The 19755-nt window shown below is 42.6% G+C and overlaps 1 protein-coding gene across 6 annotated transcripts in view; it reads left to right on the top strand.

The window, feature by feature from the left end:
* The window catches only part of RBFOX2 (RNA binding fox-1 homolog 2), a 255393-nt gene that overhangs the window by 69579 nt on the left and 166059 nt on the right, over positions 1-19755 (top strand). Inside the window, exon 1 of one of the 6 annotated variants that reach the window (XM_089528094.1) lies at positions 10802-10937. The exons of the other annotated variants lie outside the window; for them this stretch is intronic. Within the exon in view, the coding sequence (XP_089384220.1) occupies positions 10926-10937 (12 nt within the window). The 5' untranslated portion in view covers positions 10802-10925. Of the gene's footprint in view, positions 1-10801; positions 10938-19755 lie in introns of those variants that run through there. 6 annotated transcript variants of the gene reach the window in all.

The raw sequence follows: 19755 nt of genomic DNA, 5'->3' as shown, positions 1-19755 counted from the left end.
AGTTTAACAACATTTTTTTTTTAAATTTGGTGTTTTTTTTAAGGGTCATCACCACCTTTGCCCTTCTTGGATGACGGTTCTCCCTCTTTTGTGAAGAACTGGTCCAAGGATGTCTGCTTTTGCCGGGCCTTAAGCAGGTTCCTAAAATGGCTAAGGCAGACATTATCAAAATGGGCAATGGCATGGCTGGTTAACACCTTCTCAGGGTGATGCTTCTCAACATAAGAAGACACATTGTGGAATTGCCGCAAAATGTCTTTAATTTCTGCCATTGGCAAAAATGCCCCCGCCGCCTCCTCCTGCTGGCCCCTGTCAAAATGGAGCACGTCCTCATCCACGGCCGAGTGTTGCATGGCCGCCAAGGCCTTCAGGTCCTCTGTTGTCAGGTCCTCGCTGTGCTCCTCGATGAGTTCCTCCACGTCCTCGTTGTCCACGTCAAGTCCCAGGGACCTTGCGATGGAGACAATCTCAGTCACCTCTTCTTCACCTGGCTCAGCACCCTCGGTCTGTGACCCTTCCAAGGAAGAAGCATCAGGCCACAGCTTCCTCCATGCAGCAATCAGGTTGCGCCTGGTGATCTCCTGCCAGGCCAAGTCCACCATCTTCAAGCACACGACGATATCAAAATGCTGCTTCCAGAACTCTCGCAGGGTCAGCTGTGTGCTCTCCGTTACATCAAAACACCGCTTGAACAGGTGCTTGGTGTAGATCTTCTTGAAGTTGGCAATGACCTGCTGGTCCATGGGTTGCAAGAGGGAGGTCGTGTTGGGCGGCAGAAACTGGACCTTGATGAAGGAGAACTCAGCAAGGATGTCCTTTTCCAGGCCATGCGGGTGCGCAGGAGCATTGTCCAAGAGGAGGAGGCACTTCAAGGGCAAATCCTCTTCCTCCAGGTACCGCTTCACAGTCGGGGCGAAGACACTGTTGATCCACTCCACGAAAAGGAGGCGTGTGACCCATGCGCGGCCATTGGAACGCCACATCACTGGCAACCTGTCCTTTTGAATGTTGTGTGCCTTGAAGGCCCTTGGATTTTCCGAGTGGTACACCAACAGGGGCTTGATCTTACAGTCCCCACTGGCATTCGCACACAACGCAAGTGTGAAGCGGTCCTTCATAGGCTTGTGGCCTGGCAATCTCCTCTCCTCCTGGGTGATGTAGGTGCGGCGAGGCATCTTCTTCCAGAAGAGGCCCGTCTCGTCGCAATTGAACACTTGCTGCGGGACGTAGCCTTCCTCCTCCATCATGGCCTTGAACTCGATGACAAATGCTTCGGCGGCCTGGTGGTCTGCGCTGGACGCCTCGCCGTGACGGACGACAGAGTGGATCCCGGTCCTCCTTTTGAACCTTTCAAACCAGCCACGTGAGGCTTTGAATTCCGGGGTGGCTGGCTCCTCCTGGAAGAAGTTCCTTCGCCTGCCTCCTTGCTGGCCAGGTCTTCAAAAATGGTGGTGGCCTTCTCACAGATGACCGAGGTGGTCACAGTGTCCCCGGCTCGCTCCTTTTCTTTAATCCAGAGGAGCAGCAGGCACTCCATCTTCTCGTGCTTTGGTGTCCTCTGCTTGGCAATCGTAGTCACGCCTTTCGCAGGAGCCACAACGGCTCTGATGGCCTCCTTCTGCTTGAGGACAGTGCCAATTGTCGAAGGGTTTCTTCCATACTCCTTGGCAATGTCCACCAAGCGCACGCCCCTCTCATGCTTGGCGATGATTTCCTTCTTGTCCTCCAAGGACAAGGGAGCCCTCTTCTTTTTGTCACCGCCGCTTTTATCTGTGGCTTTCTTGGGAGCCATAGCTCAAGCCTAAAAAGGACAAAAGGCACAGGCACTGAGCAAAAGCCACAATTGGAAACCACCCCCACCCCCAAGGTCACACTCTGTGGCCCACATCAAATCAAGGCCAAACATGCAAAACTCTCACCCCACACTTTGAAAACATCACAGCCATGACCAAAGCACCCCAGAACCCAAACCCAAAGGCCAGAAACCCCAAATCTGAAAATGCAACCCCATGGTCACACTCTCTGGCCCACATCAAATCAAGGCCAAACATGCAAAACTCTCACCCCACACTTTGAAAACATCACAGCCATGACCAAACCACCCCAGAACCCAAACTCAAAGGCCAGAAACCCCAAATCGAAAATGCAACCCCATGGTCACACTCTCTGGCCCACATCAAATCAAGGCCAAACATGCAAAACTCACATCCCACACTCTCAAATCATCACAGCCATGACCAAACCACCCCAGAACCCAAACTCAAAGGCCAGAAACCCCAAATCTGAAAATGCAACCCCATGGTCACACTCTCTGGCCCACATCAAATCAAGGCCAAACATGCAAAACTCACATCCCACACTCAAATCATCACAGCCATGACCAAACCACCCCAGAACCCAAACTCAAAGGCCAGAAACCCCAAATCTAAAAATGCAACCCCATGGTCACACTCTCTGGCCCACATCAAATCAAGGCCAAACATGCAAAACTCACATCCCACACTCTCAAATCATCACAGCCATGACCAAACCACCCCAGAACCCAAACTCAAAGGCCAGAAACCCCAAATCTAAAAATGCAACCCCATGGTCACACTCTCTGGCCCACATCAAATCAAGGCCAAACTTGCAAAAATCGATGCCCACACTTTGAAAACATCACAGCCATGACCAAACCACCCCAGAACCCAAACTCAAAGGCCAGAAACCCCAAATCTAAAAATGCAACCCCATGGTCACACTCTCTGGCCCACATCAAATCAAGGCCAAACTTGCAAAAATCGATGCCCACACTTTGAAAACATCACAGCCATGACCAAACCACCCCAGAACCCAAACTCAAAGGCCAGAAACCCCAAATCTGAAAATGCAACCCCATGGTCACACTCTCTGGCCCACATCAAATCAAGGCCAAACATGCAAAACTCACATCCCACACTCTCAAATCATCACAGCCATGACCAAACCACCCCAGAACCCAAACTCAAAGGCCAGAAACCCCAAATCTAAAAATGCAACCCCATGGTCACACTCTCTGGCCCACATCAAATCAAGGCCAAACTTGCAAAAATCGATGCCCACACTTTGAAAACATCACAGCCATGACCAAACCACCCCAGAACCCAAACTCAAAGGCCAGAAACCCCAAATCTGAAAATGCAACCCCATGGTCACACTCTCTGGCCCACATCAAATCAAGGCCAAACATGCAAAACTCACATCCCACACTCTCAAATCATCACAGCCATGACCAAACCACCCCAGAACCCAAACTCAAAGGCCAGAAACCCCAAATCTAAAAATGCAACCCCATGGTCACACTCTCTGGCCCACATCAAATCAAGGCCAAACATGCAAAACTCACACCCCACACTTTGAAAACATGAGCAAAGCACCCCACCACCCCACAGCAAAAGCATGGTCACACTGTCTCACCCCACAAGAAGAAGGTAGAAATCCATCCACCTACCTGTAGAGAAATTCCTAATGGCAGGTCTTGATCCGAAGTGTACAGTAGTCCAAAGGCAGAAAGCCAGAACAAGTCCAAAGGCAGAAAGCCAGAAAAAGTCCAAAGGCAGAAAGCCAGAAAAAGTCCAAAGGCAGAAAGCCAGAACAAGTCCAAAGGCAGAAAGCCAGAACAAGTCCAAAGGCAGAAAGCCAGAAAAAGTCCAAGCCTCCACTGGAACAAAGAGTTAGAGTTCAGAAGCAACTCTTCCTCTCCAGTCCACAAGGCCAGACAAGGGGGCAGATCAATGGAAGCCGGCTTTTGTTTCTGAAGCCAGGCCACCCCCCCCCAATTTCGTTAGCCAATCCAGATGATCAGCTTGATTTCTCAAGCCAATCACTACTGCTAACGAAATTCAAAATTCGCACCAAAGCTAACCCCTAACCCAGCCCCCTTTCCGTTAGCACTTTTCCGTTAGCCTATAGCTGCACTTTGCAGCATTTGAATTTCGCGCCGAAATGTATTTCGTAACCCGAAACAGTTTTTGCCAATCCAACTTTTTCGTATCCCGGAAATTTCGTAACCCGATCATTTCGTATCCCGAGGCACCAGTGTAATTTCTTGTTTTTCTTTTTAAATAGTAAATCTGAAATTGTACTTTGTTCTCCATAGCACTGGCATGCTTCATCATGTTGCCTTTTCAAGTATGATTAGAATTGTGGCTAATGATGCAACTTTACTCAAGTTTAGAAGATATTCGGCTGTTTATGTGCTTCAAGGTGAAAGGAAAGTCTGAGGCTCCACAACACATAGGAAAATGAAATGTGAGATGCATGAATCAAGGGAATCTAGTCATAGTAAAACAAGAAATCACACTTGTAAATGTTGCAATACTTGAAGTGAGTGAGCTAAAGTGGACAGGAATGGGACATTTTGCATCAGAGATAGTGTCATGCCTTATTCCCAGGACCCAAGTTTAGACTATGACAAACCATGGAGCAGAAGGACAGGTTATCATGCCTAGTTCCTTGGGCCCAGGTTCAGACTGTGACACAGACAGGGAAACAGAAAGACAGGAGGAAATTAAAGGGAAATTTAAGTCAAGAAGGGAGACCAGGTGGGAACACATTGCATGATGAAGTAGAAATAAAAAATAATGGAAATAATATACTGAAGTACTGTATAAAAGAGATGAAAAGATGACAAATTCATTCAACGAAGAACCATTTGAAGATGAACCTACAACTTTAGAAAGTGAAGTGGAAGCTGCACTTAGAGTACTTGGGGAAAAAAATCACCAGGAAGCGATGACATTCCAACAGACCTGCTTCAAACTTACAGAGACAGCATCTACTCAGTTCTAACTAAAATCTGTCAACAAATATGGAAAACAAAACAAAAAAAAATGGCCTACAGATTGGAAAAAACAGCATGTATGTAGCAAAAAGTGTCAGATGTTCAAGCTAGATTCAGGGGAAAAAAAACAGATACCAGGGATGATATTGTAAACACATAATGGGTAATGAAGTGCACCAAAGAATTTCAGAAGAAAATCATCCTGTGCTTTATATATTATAGCAAAGACCTTCATTGTGTAGATCATGAATAACTATGGGTTGCGATTTTAAAAATGGGTGTGAAACAACATTTGATTATCCTGATGCATAACCTAGATGTTGTTCAATAGGCTACCATTAGAGAAACAGAATGGTTTCTAGTTGGCAAGAGGGTCGGGCAAGGCTACATTTTATTTTTCTTCTTCAGTGGTTCTTAACCTGTGGCCTGGGAACTCCCAGGGGGACACAATGTCCTCACAGTGAATCTGCGAAGGCTGGAAGGCTGTTCAGCCCACCTCTACTCCTCAGCAGAGCAGCCATGAGACAAGAGCCAAAACAAAGGTTGACTGGGCTTGCATTTTGCCAGTCATATGGCCACACTGCTGTGGGGAGGAGGCAAGCTGAGCAACAGTGGAGCTGACAGCTGGCCAGACGGCCTGCCTGCCTGCCTGCCTGCCTGCCTTTGCCCTTCTGTCTCTCTCTTCCTCCACTCTTTTACAGTTGGAAGTAGTTCAGTTTCCTATCAAAAAGGCTTTCAACCAGCTTTTTTTTTGCCTTCTTCATCAGGAAGGAAGGAGAATGATATGGAGGAGGGAAGGAGGGAAAGAAAGAAAGAGCGAGCAGGTGAACTAGCAAGGGATCTGGCACCCCTTCTCACTACTGATATCAACTAACGCCTATTCAGAGTTAACTGGGGTGTTTACACACAACATAGCTCTCCATCACCACCTGCCTGCCCTGTGTCCTCCTCACACTCCTCTTCCTCCTCTCCATCTCCTTTCCCACCAATAGCCCCAAACCTCCCTTTCTCACCTTAGGCAGCGTAGTGCGTCTGCCTCATTCCAAGGCTGCCTCCAATGGACCTCAAACCCTCTCCCCTCCTCTTTTCTACTTCCTAGTTCATTTCAGATCCCATAAAAACATTCTGAGGGGCATGGTAGAATCATAGAATAACAGAATCTGAGAGCTGGAAGGAGCTGCAAGCGGAGGTTACTTCCATGTGCACATTTCCCTTTTTGGACAGTGCAATCTGCTCCAGCCGCAAATTGGTGGGAAGAAGCAGGAGAAGAATCTTCCTGCCCCCTCTGGTACCTCTGAAGGTTTAACAGATACTATAATAGTTAATGTTTTAGTGTTCAGGTATTTATTGTTCTTATTTGTGTTGTTGTTGTTGTTGTTATCTTAAACCTTGAGTTAAGTCTTAAGTCTTGGGGGGGTTATATTTAAAGTGGGGCCCTGGTAAATAAATGGATTAAAAACCACAGCCCTACCTATTTAACTTCTTTACTGAACACATGAAAAACAGGATTAGACTCTGAGGATGGAGGCATGAAAAAAAGAAGATGGGAACATCAACAATTTTAGATATGCAGATGACACCATAGTACTGGCAGAAGATAGCAAAAACTTGGGATGACTACTGAAAGCCAAGGAAGAAAGTGCTAAGGAAAGTTTACAGTTGAACATTAAGAAAACAAATAAAATTACCACAGATGATTTACATAACTTTAAAGAAGACAGTGAGTGACCTTTGTGTCCTTGGACAAGTCAGAGGAAGTCAAAAGTAAACTCCCTCTGAACAAATCTTGCCAAAACAAACAAACTACCATGGAAGGGTTGCCTTAGGGTTGCTGTAAGTTAGAAATGAGTTGAAGGCACAACAACAAAGTGTGTGTTGTTACATTTCTGTTTGCCCCTGTATGTAAAAGTCTTCATAGAAAGAACAGTGCTTTCCTATCAGGGGAAAATGCTTTGCATAGCCAGTTCCTGATATGCCTTTTGGTGGCAAAGAAGGGTGTTAAAAATGGAGAATATTCCTACTTGCACCTGTTGTTGTTGTTGTTGTTGTTATTATTATTATTATTATTATGCTTTATTTATATAGCGCTGTAGATTTGCACAGTGCTGTACATACAAACAATAACATAGATAAGAGTAATCTGATGTGGAACTCTGAGATGTAACACATGTCATCAATTTAGAAATGTCCAGACTATGTCAGGAAGTGTCCATTTGTTTTCTTCCCCCCCCCCCCCCCAGAAATGTCATTGTATAGTAAAAAATATAATTTGTAGTCTCTGTGAATCTTAGAATAAACCAGAAACATCTTGTAGGCCTGAGTTGAACATAGACTACTGGAAAAACTCAGTATAATGGCAGAGTAGTGCTTGAGGTCTAAATAAGGATTTAATCTTTAAGGTTAGGCACAAAAGAATATGGGGCTTGTAATAAGGTATCTCTCAATTCCCCACTCACTTTATAGTGAAATCTGTATGCCCCTCTCCCTAACCTCCACTGTCAAAAATGTGAATCAGGTGAAATTTTGTGCAATAATTCTAAGTGGTATAAAATGCCTGCTCTTCATCCTGATAAGCGTGATGTGAATAGCTGTATCTATAGATTGAATTATTTTTAATCATGAAAGAAATGTTTGAAAAGCCATTACTCTTTAAGTGGCCGTCAAGCAGATCTGTATTACTGCTGCTGCTACTTGTACTAATACTACGTGGGAAATCTGTTCCGTTAGCCCACATTTGGAAGAATGGTTGCAAAAGATTCATAGGATGTGGGAAATGATTAAACTAACAAATTTATTGAAAGATAAATCCATGCACAATGTTGAAAAAGAATGGTAACCAGTTGTGGAATATTGGGCTGATATGTGGGGAGTAAATAAAACATTGGTATAAATTTGGTATAAAAATAGAAATTTAGTAAAAACTATATCTAAAACTCAAGGTATACTTAAGACACATGAAACTATAAAAGGAAAAACGCAAAATAAAAGAGATGAAAAGATAGTTAGGTTAGGTGAAAATTTGATAATAATAAGGAAAATTACAAAAGAGTTATATTTTCTATCTAAGTTATTTCAATATTATGGGATAACAAACTGAGAGATATGAGACTTGAATGTAATAACAAACTTTGTTTTGTTAACTGAAATGAAACAAGCAAGTTTTGTAATGCTATATGAATGCAGTAAGATCAGGAAGTCACAAAGAAGAATCTAGAGTGAACATAAGGAGAAAGAATGGTTATATTCGTTTAGATAATGTAAATAAATAATAAACTGGGAAAGTCAATACTGAAACTTATCTTACACATTTTGCTTTAAAAATTGTCGAGTTACTGCATATAAAGCATTTTGTTCACCCTCAAAAAAAGAAAAATGAAATCTGTTTCATTAATAAGATAGGCGTGTTACAGACCGCCCCTTTGGGGCAGCCTGTAGGCACACCTTTCCCCGCCGGATCGGGGCCTCAGCGGCCAGAGCGGCAGCCACTGAAGCCCCGATCCGCCGCTTTCCGGGCTGCGGGGAAGCGGCAAAAGGCCCCTTCCCCACAGCCTGGAAAGGGGTGTCCTTGGGGCTTCAAGCCCCAAGGACACCCCGCAGCGGCGGGGAGAAGGAGAAAGGGGCCGTTTGGCCCCTTTCTCCTTTGGTCCGCTGGGCGCAGCCGTCTAAAGGCTGCACCCAGCGGACCAAACCAGGAAGGAGCTCCAAAACGGAGCTCCTTCCGGGGTTGCGGAAAGGGCGCCCTGCCGCGACCCCAATATGTCACAACCGCGCCTCCTTGTTTGGAGGCGGCACGGCTGTGACGTATCGATGACAGCGGCCGTGTGGAATGGCTGATGCCATTTTGTGCGCGCAAAGCGCGCACTAGGGTTAGGGCAGTGCAGAAGCACCGCCCCGCCTTAACCCTAGTACGCGCTCTGCGCGTACTTTTAAGCCCGTGTGTAACGGGCCATAGTTTCTCTATATGCACATGGGCATGGGTGGGAAGGGAAAGACTTCCATACCCCACATTGGATTATTTATTAAAAAAAAATCAGAATTTTTCTGTGCAAGATGCTCTCCATTACCCCAGAAAGACAACATCAGAAATACCTGTATCTGAGGATACTATTCAAATTTCTAGTTGCCAGCTCTGCTTTGAAGGCAGCTGAAGGAAACACCCAAGCATGATAGGATGGTATAGGACAAACTTAGCATCCTACACACATTCCACAATTCTGTCTGTTCTTCCCATACATATAATCTTATGAGTCCTGAATAAAGTTTTCATTAATTCTGAAATTACATTAATTCTGAAATCAGCACTATTGCTTTCTACCATGCTCCAAAATACCCACTATACTAGTTTCTACCATGTTCCACAGTATCAGTCAATGGACCATGTACTAGCAAATCTCACAAGATTTGAACAATATGTGCAGAGATACAAGGGGGAAAAACCTTCATAAATATCTTAAGAGGGTGATGCACAATTTTTGCTGTGCTTGCACCCTGTCCCCCACTTGCACCCTGGGCTTGGACACCCCTGGATGGGTGGGCCCTAATAAAGTTTTGCCCCTGTCCCATGGTTAAGCCCTGAGTAAAAGTCAAGACCTTAAAGGAGCATTTTTGATTGTGTAAGATTTACAGAGGTTGCTTAAGAGGGTCAAACATAATGGTGGCAAAGCTTGCAAAAGCTTTTGTGTGCTTTGCTATGTTTATGTAATGAAATGAAATTAGTTTTACATTTAAACAAAAAAGACTTCCTGGCATAAATTTGCTCTTCCACTTAATATGTAGTGGGATATATTTTTGTGAGATCTAGTGGTAATTAGTTTAAATTCTTGTTCTTTCAAATGAATTCTGGTTAAACTTGCAGATGGAAGGGCAAGGCCTGGGTGAGACTAAATAGATTGTGTTTGTTTACCAATTGGGGCCTTGTGGTTCTCACTGAGAAGAGAGAGGCAAACCTGTTTTCCCAGTTTGCTAGAGGAGTAGTTTGAAATGGAATTACTGAGATGAGGTGACATTTTTCCTGTGAGCATTGAAGATCGGGTGGAGGTTGAAATATGTTAGCAAAGGGCCTGTTGCATCTTGTCTTTCCATTACTGTTGAACATCTCAGGAATGAGCGTTTCCTTTTAGAGCGTGCTTCTTTCTGATAGTCCTGCTGTTGGAAATATGGATTAGGATGTGAGAGGAGTCTGCAAAAGAGGCAGCTTGCTCCAGCTACTTCTCCTGGGAGAAGACCCCAAGGCACTTTCGAATCCAGTTGTTCCTAGAGAATTAAGGGGCACTCCTGCTACTTTTTCTTAGTATGGAAGGCAAAACAACAACAACAAAAAGCAGAGTAAAGTAATTTGTAAAAGAAAAATACAAGTGTTTTCTGCACTTTTAGAGATTCTCTTCTCATGTCATTGTGTTTTCCTCTCCAGTTCACAAGGCAAATTAGCTCAGGGACTCTGATGGTTTGTTCTTTCCTTTAACTCAGTGAGTGCTATAGTTACAAATACATATAAATGTTGAATTAAAGAACATTTGGCTGGTGACTAATGCTGCTGACTGGAATAGGTTCTGGTAGGCTGTAGCAAGATTGGCAGACCCAGCTGTATTCTTTTTTCCTTTTTGATTTTGATAAAGGGGACTTAGTGTAGGGAAATGCTGAAGCAAAGATTTTGCTTTTCTGATCTTAGAGAACCAGGTCTTCATTAATATTAAAAAGAAATGTTATTTTTATTACATTATTGGGAGCTCATTTGTGTTTACTGCTGACCCCACCCTGCCTTGCCTGTTGCAAGAATCTGAAGAAGCAATTGTGTTTTTAGAAGTAGAATGACGAGAAATTCCCCAGAGGCAAATGCAGAGTGTGAGCTCTGTACACACCAACACAGACAGGCACACCAGCGTTGGGAACTCCCATAGAGACAGCATGAAGGAGAGAGTGAGAGGAGGGGGAAACGTAAGCAGGAGAGCAAGCAAAGCCCGAGTAGGAGGAGGGAGAGAACTTTCATCCTTGAACTGATAAATTTGATCTTGCTTTGCGCCCCCTTCCCCCCCAGTCTTGGTAGCCACATTTTTGTTGAAGTCTCTCCTGCATTTCTGGGATCAGCTCAACCAACTGCTGGATTGGAATCGCTCAGACTGACACGATGTATCTCTGGGTAAGTAGAGATCTGTGTGAGAGCTTACACGCTTTGCACATATAAGGAGTGGAAACGAGAATTCTGTGTGAAGAGGTGCACCCTCTCCACATTTGGATTGCACTCTTTTCAGCCCTTTGCTATGCTTTATTTGACCCTATGGGGAAAAAGTAGTTACTGAATTTTAACACCTGGCAAACCTCTGAACAAATCTTGCCAAGAAAACCCCATGATAGGTTCGCCTTAGGATTGCCATAGAAAGGACTTGAAGACGCATACCACCACCAACTACTTTGTTCTTGTGTGCTTCTTGGAAAGTGCTATGTGTGTATGTATGTGTGTGTGTGTTTTGGAATGGTCATTTTCTTACACCTGTAGTTCCTTACATTTAGTTTTGGAATGGTAATTTCCTTACCATCCTGTTGAAATCAGAAAATAGAGACAATTATTTATACCATCATTTATTTGGAAATTATCAACCTACTCTAATAAAACAAGTCTGATACACCAACTGAACCATGGTACTTGTGTACACTGAAGAAAATTCACAGGTAAGAAGCTTTCCTCAATCATGTCAGGGAATAATACAGAATCTTATGTCGTTGTTCTGGTATAACTAGAAGACAGTGATGGCAAAGAAGGGGACGACTTGATAAGTGTATATGTGCCTTCAAGTCACCTGTTGACTTACGGTGACCCTCATGAATTTCATAGCGGTTTCTTAGGCAAGGAATACTCAAGAAATAGTTTTGCCACCTTCTTCCTCTGGAGTATAGCCTATAGCGCCTGGTATTCATTGGTCGTCCCTCAGCCAAATACTAACCAGGGCTGACCTTGCTTAGCTGCAAAGATCAGATGGGATCTGGTGCCTTTGGAATATTTAGGCCCTCTTAGAGAATTTGGTACAGTGACTGAAATCTAGCCAAGGAACAAGTAATCATAGCTAATTTGTAATTGTGGTATATGTGGTCAGACTTCAGGTGCAAGGAAGAAAGTGCTACAGTTGGGCCACACATGTAGCGTGTGGTCTTCCTCTCTTTCTACTACACTACCTATCTGCTTTCTTTACTGTGCAGCTCTCCCATCCATACATGGTGATGGGGAATACAATGAATTGGACAATTCTAACTTTAGTACTCAGTTGTATACTGTTTAAGATCTTGTCTAGTTCTTTCATCACTGCCTTTTCCATAACTAATCTTTTTATTTCTTGACTGCAGTCTCTATTCTGATCAATTGTTTTAATCCCAGGCACAGGAAATCTTTTATTATTTCAATTTCCTCATTGTCTAGGTTGAATTTACGTAGATCAACCATGGTCACTATTATTTTATTTTTTTAATGTTCAGCAGCAAGCTGCTTTTGCACTTTCTTCCTTGACTTTCCTTAGTAATTTTCCCAAGTCTGTTTTGTTTCCTGCTAGTAATATGGGGTTGTCTGCATATCTTAGATTGTTAATTCCTCTTATCTTCACTCCTCCTCCTTCTGAGTCTAAACCTATTCTTCTTATGATATTTTCGGCTTACGAGTTGAACAGATAGGGTGATAATATACAGCCTTACCTGTCCCCCTTGGCAACTGAGAACCATTCTGTTTCTCCATATTCTGTTCTAACAGTGGCCTCTTGTCCTAAGTGCAGATTTCTCATCAGGACTATTAAATGTAATGGCATTCCCATATCTTTAAGAGCATTCCATAATTTTTTTTGATCTGTCCCGTCAGTGGCTTTACTGTAGTCTATAAAGCACATGCTGATTTTCTTTTGGAATTCTTTTGTGCTTTCCATTAGCCATTGTTTGTTTGCAATGTGGTCCCTAGTGTTTCTGCCTTTCCTGAAACCCGCTTTCTCTCTCCATATATGATTGGAGTCTATGTTACAGAGTTTTAAGCATAATTTGGATGTGTGGGAAATAAATGCTATGATCCTTAAGTGTCCCTTATATCAAATGGCAAAATCAAGGTTTGCTTTTTGGAAGTAATTTTCCTCCCAAGCCATGGATGATTGAATCCATGGATGCATAATCTGTGGATATGGAGGGCCAGCCAGGGCTGAACCTGCTTATAGTCTAAAGTAAGACAGGATGTGGTACCCTTACGGTATTTAGGCCCTTACATAAAACATTACACACAATTAAATATTACAGTGCACCCACGTCATATGCGGGTGCATTATATGCTGCTTTTAGCATACGTTGAAAGCAGTGATGGAAGAAGTGGCGCCATGTGATGGAAGGAGCTATGGTGTGTTTACCCGTGGCGCACACGCGCTGCCACACCACCGTGAGCATGAGCCCCATTACTTTTAATGGGGCTCAAGCATACGCAGCATTTATTTTACACCAAGGGGGGGGGCTGGAATGGATCCACATGTAAACGAAGGGACCACTGTACACAGGTATTCAAAGGCTATCCCCTCCATGACCCTGGTCACTAAACAGAGATGAATGAATGACAACAATCCTGTTTTTTGAATCAAGAGAAAAACAGTACATTGGGGTGGGGATGGGGGAATTATTTGCATCATAGAAGTCATGTGAGCATGAATGTTATTGTATGATTTATTCTGAACATGATATTGGAGTTCGGTAGAAAGAGACCCAAGGCGCAAGTATCGGTTATACACCAGAAGGAAGGAAATGTACGCACTGAAGATGTTTGAGACACTATCTTCTAGGGTTTCCAGCTTTCAACTAGTCATTTCTCTTTTGCCTTTAAGAGCAACTTGGTCTGCATACCTGATCCAGTGATAATGTTTTTTTCTCTGAGTTGTAAAAAACTTCACCTGCTGGTTTCTCTAGCTATTAAAGGCACTCAATGAGGCAACAGTATTCTTTCTTCTTCTTTATTTGCATCTGTATTGTCCTTGTGACTAAGAGGGCTAGAAACTTGCTATTATTGAAAATGAAAATTGAAATTCATCATATTTTGCAGCAGCAATTCTCAGAAAGTGTGAAATTCATATAAGAAATAATACAGATGACTACCAGCCCTGATTGTGACATATGATTTTGGCGGCTATTTCTACCTCTTCAAGGAGAATGGAATATAGCAGGGAGTGCAATGCAAAACCCTTTCTCTTGTACTAATAACACAAGAAATGTCAGTCTTGATGGTGCAATCTGAATAATAGAGTAATGGTGAGTTGGACCAATGGTCCATCTGTTTTAGCATTCTGGCGAAGTTTCTGTATACTTTTAACATAGCATAAATAGATGACAGCATAATTATACTGGATTTCACAGTTGCATAGGTGATTATGCAACTGAACCAGTGCCATGAGTTCATTCATTGCACAAAAGCCAGGTATCTACTCTGAAAGATGAGAGAGAGAGGGCCGTGTGTGTATGCTTGTAGAGAGATTGGCTGCTCTGTTATGATGCTAAGGCTCTATTGTTAGTTTCCTGCATTCGGTTAGTATATGTTGTCACTTTAAACATGATAGCAAAGCAACCTGCTTTTGTGGCTAGTAATGAATGCTAAGACCTACTTCTCTAGTCCAGACTTTTGAATGGTTTTCTTTAAATTGTAGACTTCACTATTATAGTGCCATATATTTTCCAGGGTGCTTGATGCAGCTTCCTTGCTGAAGCCAAGTAGGTTTGGGTCTAGTCATGGCCTGGGTAAGAGTATTTCCCCATCCAAAGTAGCTGTTGACACCAGCTCATTAACTGCTGATTTATTTTCTCTGGAGATTTTTCTTACTGGTACCTCTGACTGCTGTAACAGTGCTTAACTTAGTATGTGGAATAGAAGAAGCTCATGCAGAGACACTTAGTGTGAAAGCAGTGTTGCTCATAAGTACTTCAGCTCCCCTGGTTTTTTGTTGTTGTTGTTGTTAACTGCCCTTGAGTCATCCCTGACTCATGGTGACTGTATGGATGAGACATCTATAAGAATCTCTATCCTCCACTGCACTGCTTAGGTCCTGCAGATTTAGGCCCATGGTTGTCTTGATTGAGTCCATCCATCTGCCATGTGGATTGTTTGTCTTTCTACTGCCTTCTAGTTTTCCTATCATTATTATCTTTTTTAGTGAGTCATGCCTTCTCATGATGTGGCCAAAGAAACTTGGCCAGAATGCTGAAATAGATGGACCATTGGCTCAACTCACTATTATTCTGTTATTCAGATTTGCACCACCAAGATGGACATTTCTTGGGTTCTTAGTACCAGAGAAAGGCTTTTGCATGTCACTCACCATTTCACTGAAGAAAACTGCTATAGTCCATTCTCCTTCTCTATTCCAGTTTCATCATCTTGGCTTCCAGGAAAGGTTCTGGCTTGGTCTGTTCTAGAACCCATTTCTTTGACTTTTTGATTTACTGTGTCCTTAGCAGTCTTTTCCAGCATCACATATCACATGAATTGATTTTCTTCTTGTCTGCTTTCTTTATTATCCAGCTATCACATCCATACATGGAGTGGACAATTCTAATTTTACTTCTCAGTTATATCTTTACTCTTCAGGATCTTGCTTAGTTCTAGCCCTTTTCATTCTTAGTCTTCTGATTTCTTGACTGCAGTCTCTGTTATGGTCAATATTTGATACAAGGTACGTAAAATCTTTGACCATTTTGATTTCCATATTGTCTAGGTTGAATTTATGCATATCCTTTGTGGTTGTTATTTCTGTAGCAGTAAGCCTACCTTTGCACATTCTTCTTTAGCTTTGCATGTTCTTCTTTAGCATATCTTAGATAGTTGATGTTCCTTCCTCTGACCTTCACTACTACTCCTCCCCAGTCTGAACCCTATTTTGAGCTTTATGGTTGTCCTTTAATGGATCTGCTCCTTGGGTTCATACAAGAGCTGATTATTCTTTAAGAAGGTAGACCTTTGAACCTTGCTATTTGTGGGATTCTTTCATCATCACCATCACCATCATCCTCATCATCACACAAGACATTCTCCTGCATACCCTTCCTCCAGGCTGGTGATAATAGTATGACCCATAGTGCCACACAGCTTTGTCAGTGATGGCACCCTGGTTATTGGAACTCCCCTTTGCCAGAGTTGCAGTTTTTCTCTATGCTTGTATCTCAAGTGACTGAGAGAATGTGATTTTCAAGGTCAGTCAGTGAATTTCCATGGCTAAGTGAGGATTTGAATTCTGTTCTTCAGAGTCGTAGTCCAATGCTCAAACCACTATAGCACACTGGCTATCTTAGATTATTTTAAGTGTTTTTAATTTGTATATATAGTGGCGTGTTTTTATTTATGGTTGTTAGTCTCCCTGAACTTTATGAGGCATGAATAAAACAATAACAACAACAACAATCTTTTACAAGACAGACCTATCTTCATTGAGCCATGGTTGCCAGAACATTTCTTGACATTTCTCGACATAGGATTTCCTTGTACTTTTGCGGGCCTTTTTGTGAAGGGAGGAATAGAATAAGGGGCCTGATTTTTCATCCTGATGAAGAAACATTGAAACTGACAAGTTGAAGGATCCAGCCATTGCAGGGCTAGAGGAAATTCTCCCTCATGCTAGGAAACCTCCAATGAGTAAATTGGTCCTTTTTGTGTGCTTGTCAGGTCCTGTTATTTTGATCCCCTTGCTACTTGCATGTATTTTCTCATGTTACACATTAAAGGTTTTCCTATTCCTTGTCTGAGTGTTTTTAGCAGCAGTCTAGGCTGCCCCGATTCCTTGTGATTGGGTGGGCTAGAAATAAATCATTTTATTATTATTATTATTATTATTAGGCTCAGGAGAATGGATATTTGGAGTCTAAAGAAATGTTTTAATTAGTTAATGAAGCCATCAGATATGTCTTTAAAGGTCTCAGCTGTCTCCAGCACTTTGTATCAGTTCCATCTCTGCATGCAGTTTGTCTTCAGTCTGTTCCCAATACTGTAGATGCAGAAGCCCTGTGAGACTATAGCTACTGTACTTGCAACTATAGCTCACAGTTGGCCAGTGATGTGTACGTTATGCTCTGATTCATTCTATCTCCAGAGCTACTGGGACAATGAGGTTCTCAACCTGAATATATTATTTCATTTTAAGATTATTATTTATCATTTTCATTTAAACTGGAAGGTGATACTTCTAATCTTGCAACTCGAGTAGAGCTTTCTCAGATAGGCTGTCTGTATGGTGCCTTGGCTTTCTCTTAAAACAGAACAGCTATTTTCTGCAAATATACCAATCTTTTTCTTTTTTGTACTATATTATGGGTTAACAAGACAGTCTCTTTCATAGCTACTTCCTTTGGGGTTTTCAGAGGAACGCTAATCTCTGGATTTAGGATTATTAAATGGACAAAAATCATTGAGGATCTCTGATTACCTTGATTGTTTAATATGCAGGTATCAGTCCCACACCTCATGTAGAAAGCTTTTGAACTAGTATGTTCTACAAAAAGGAGTTTCTCGACTGGTTTGCTGCAATGTACCAAATAACCACCAGTGATTCAAATGAGTAACTTTTCTTGATTGGCCGTGGAACTCTTATGCCACTGGTGGCCACTTTTTTTGTTTAGTGCTTCATCATCAATCTTCATTTTTACTGAATTTCTTACTTTTATTATTTTTGTTATACATTCTTTTTCAAGTGTGGCTTCCCAAGGTGGTTACTAAAAGTATTGTAAGATGAACTTGGTCTCAGCAGGTCAGCAAATGATTTCTGGAACAACTATGAAAATCCAGACATTGTGGTCAGATGCATTAAAATTATGTTATTGGCCTGTTACAGACAGCCAAAATAAAGCTGCTTTGAGTCACAGTGGAAGTATGGTGTTTCAAAGGACTGGAGCGTGGCTTTGGTGTGGCTTCTGGACTCTTAGGACGCATGCATCATTGAAACACCATACCTCCACTGTGACTCGAAGCAGCTTTATTTTGGCTGTCTGTAACAGGCCATTGACTAGTTTTGTAAAATGGAACATGGACACATCTTTTTGTTGTACAGTCAGCCCTCCATATTCATGGATTCTGCATCCATGGATTCAACCATCCACGGATTAAAAATAATTCCCCTCCAGATATTCCAAAAAGCAAAGCTTGATTTAACTATTTTATACTGTATAAGGTATATCATTTTTGGTTGTGTATAATGGGACTTGAATATCCATGGATTTTGATACCTGGAACCAAACCCCAGTGGATACCAAGGGCCCACTATATATAATAAAAAAAGACCATATGTGAAAGGAAAGAATCTAGTTCAGAGGACTGTGTTAATTAAAGTAGATGGGGGTGCTACTAGCAAGTAGAAAGGCAAGTCTGTGGATTGGGATTCAGCCTCACTTGAATGAATGAATCTTTATTTATATACCACTATTCCAATGATCACAGCGGTTTACAATCAGTTAAAATACGACAACAGCAAAATCCAATAAAAGAAATCCCCCCACATTAAACAATAAAATACAAGTGATAAAAATATCCATCATTCAATCACCTTTTAAAACCATTAAAACCAATAACACCAAGGACATCCATTACATTACAACAGCATAAAAGGAGAAGAGTGGAATTAAGTGACATGGGGGAAAGCAAGGCGGAAAAAGTGAGTCTTTAGGTTTTTCCTAAAAGACTCCAGGGAGGGGGCTGAGCGGAGCTCGTCAGGGAGAGAGTTCCAAGCCTGCGGGGCCGAAGCAGAAAAAGCCCTATGTGCAGACATCACATATCTCGTGTCAGGGACTCTCAAAAGCTGTTTCCCACCCGACCGGAGAGTGCGGGGCGGATTGTATGGGGAGAGGCAGTCCTCCAAGTACCCTGGGCCCAAGCCACTTGTTCTAGAAGGGATTCCTCTTGAAAGGGCAGGTTTGTAGTTTAAGAGTACCCCATGACTCTGTGGTGCCCCAAGACTTGCAGCTCATAGGGGATGGCAAGGACTGCTTTTATACCACCTTTTTTTGAGTTGACCCGACGTGGCAACTGGCACTGATGTCTTAGCTACCTTGCAACTTTAGTACAGCAGTGCACACTATATGGAACTATTCTTATGGGGTGTCTAGAAGTTCCAGATGGTGCAAAATGTGACTGTTAAGGAACGAATTGATGCTTGGTGTTGATATCCTATTACTCCAATATTGAAGGACCTGTATTGGTTGCCAGTTGCTTTGTAGGCCCAATTAAAGGTGTTGGCTTTAACCTTTAATGCTCTAAATGGCCTGCAGTCTGACTACCTAAATGATGACTGAGTGAACTTGTGCAAGTCACACTCTTTCAGCCTCAGAGGATGGCAGTGACAAAAACCCCTTTGAAGATCAAAGTTTAATACCCAGTGAAACTCAAGGTTTTCAGAAATACAGAAGCATGCTTTCTAGGAGGCTTTGTTGCTGTGTGCCTTCAAGTCATTACCAACTTATGGCAACCCTAAGGTTCATGTCTCCTCTCCTGAATATGGGACTTGAACATCCATTGATGCTCCCTATCATGGGATTTTCTTTACAAGTTACTTCAGAACGGTTTTTGCCATTGCCATCCTCTGAGGCTGAGAGAGTGTGATTTGCCAAAGATTACCCAGTGGGTTTTCATGCTGAACCAGGATTTGAACCCTGATCTCCAGAGTAGTAGTGAAACACTCAAACCACTGCACTATACTGCTTCTTTTAGGAAGCTACCAGCACCAACAACAAAGCCTTTATTACAGTCTACAGACCTCCAGGCAATGCAAAATTAGAAAAACACAGTTTTAACACAACAATAGCATATTAAAAGTAAATTTGCAATATAAGTACAAATACAGTGCGCCTGTGTTATATGTGGGCGCGCTTTATGCAGTCTTGAGCGTACGTGCTCAAGCCACGGGGAGCGTACGGGGCGCAAGGGGTGGCGCATCTCATTCAAATGAATGGGCGTGTACCCGTTGCGCCACCGCACGCTC

This window comes from Sceloporus occidentalis, unplaced genomic scaffold (assembly GCF_023333645.1).
Source record: "Sceloporus occidentalis isolate IW3139 unplaced genomic scaffold, rSceOcc1.0.p SCAF_5, whole genome shotgun sequence".
Classification (NCBI taxonomy): domain Eukaryota; kingdom Metazoa; phylum Chordata; class Lepidosauria; order Squamata; family Phrynosomatidae; genus Sceloporus; species Sceloporus occidentalis.
The sequence above is the reverse complement of the archived record's forward strand: the minus strand, read 5'-3'. Positions and strand labels throughout refer to the sequence as shown.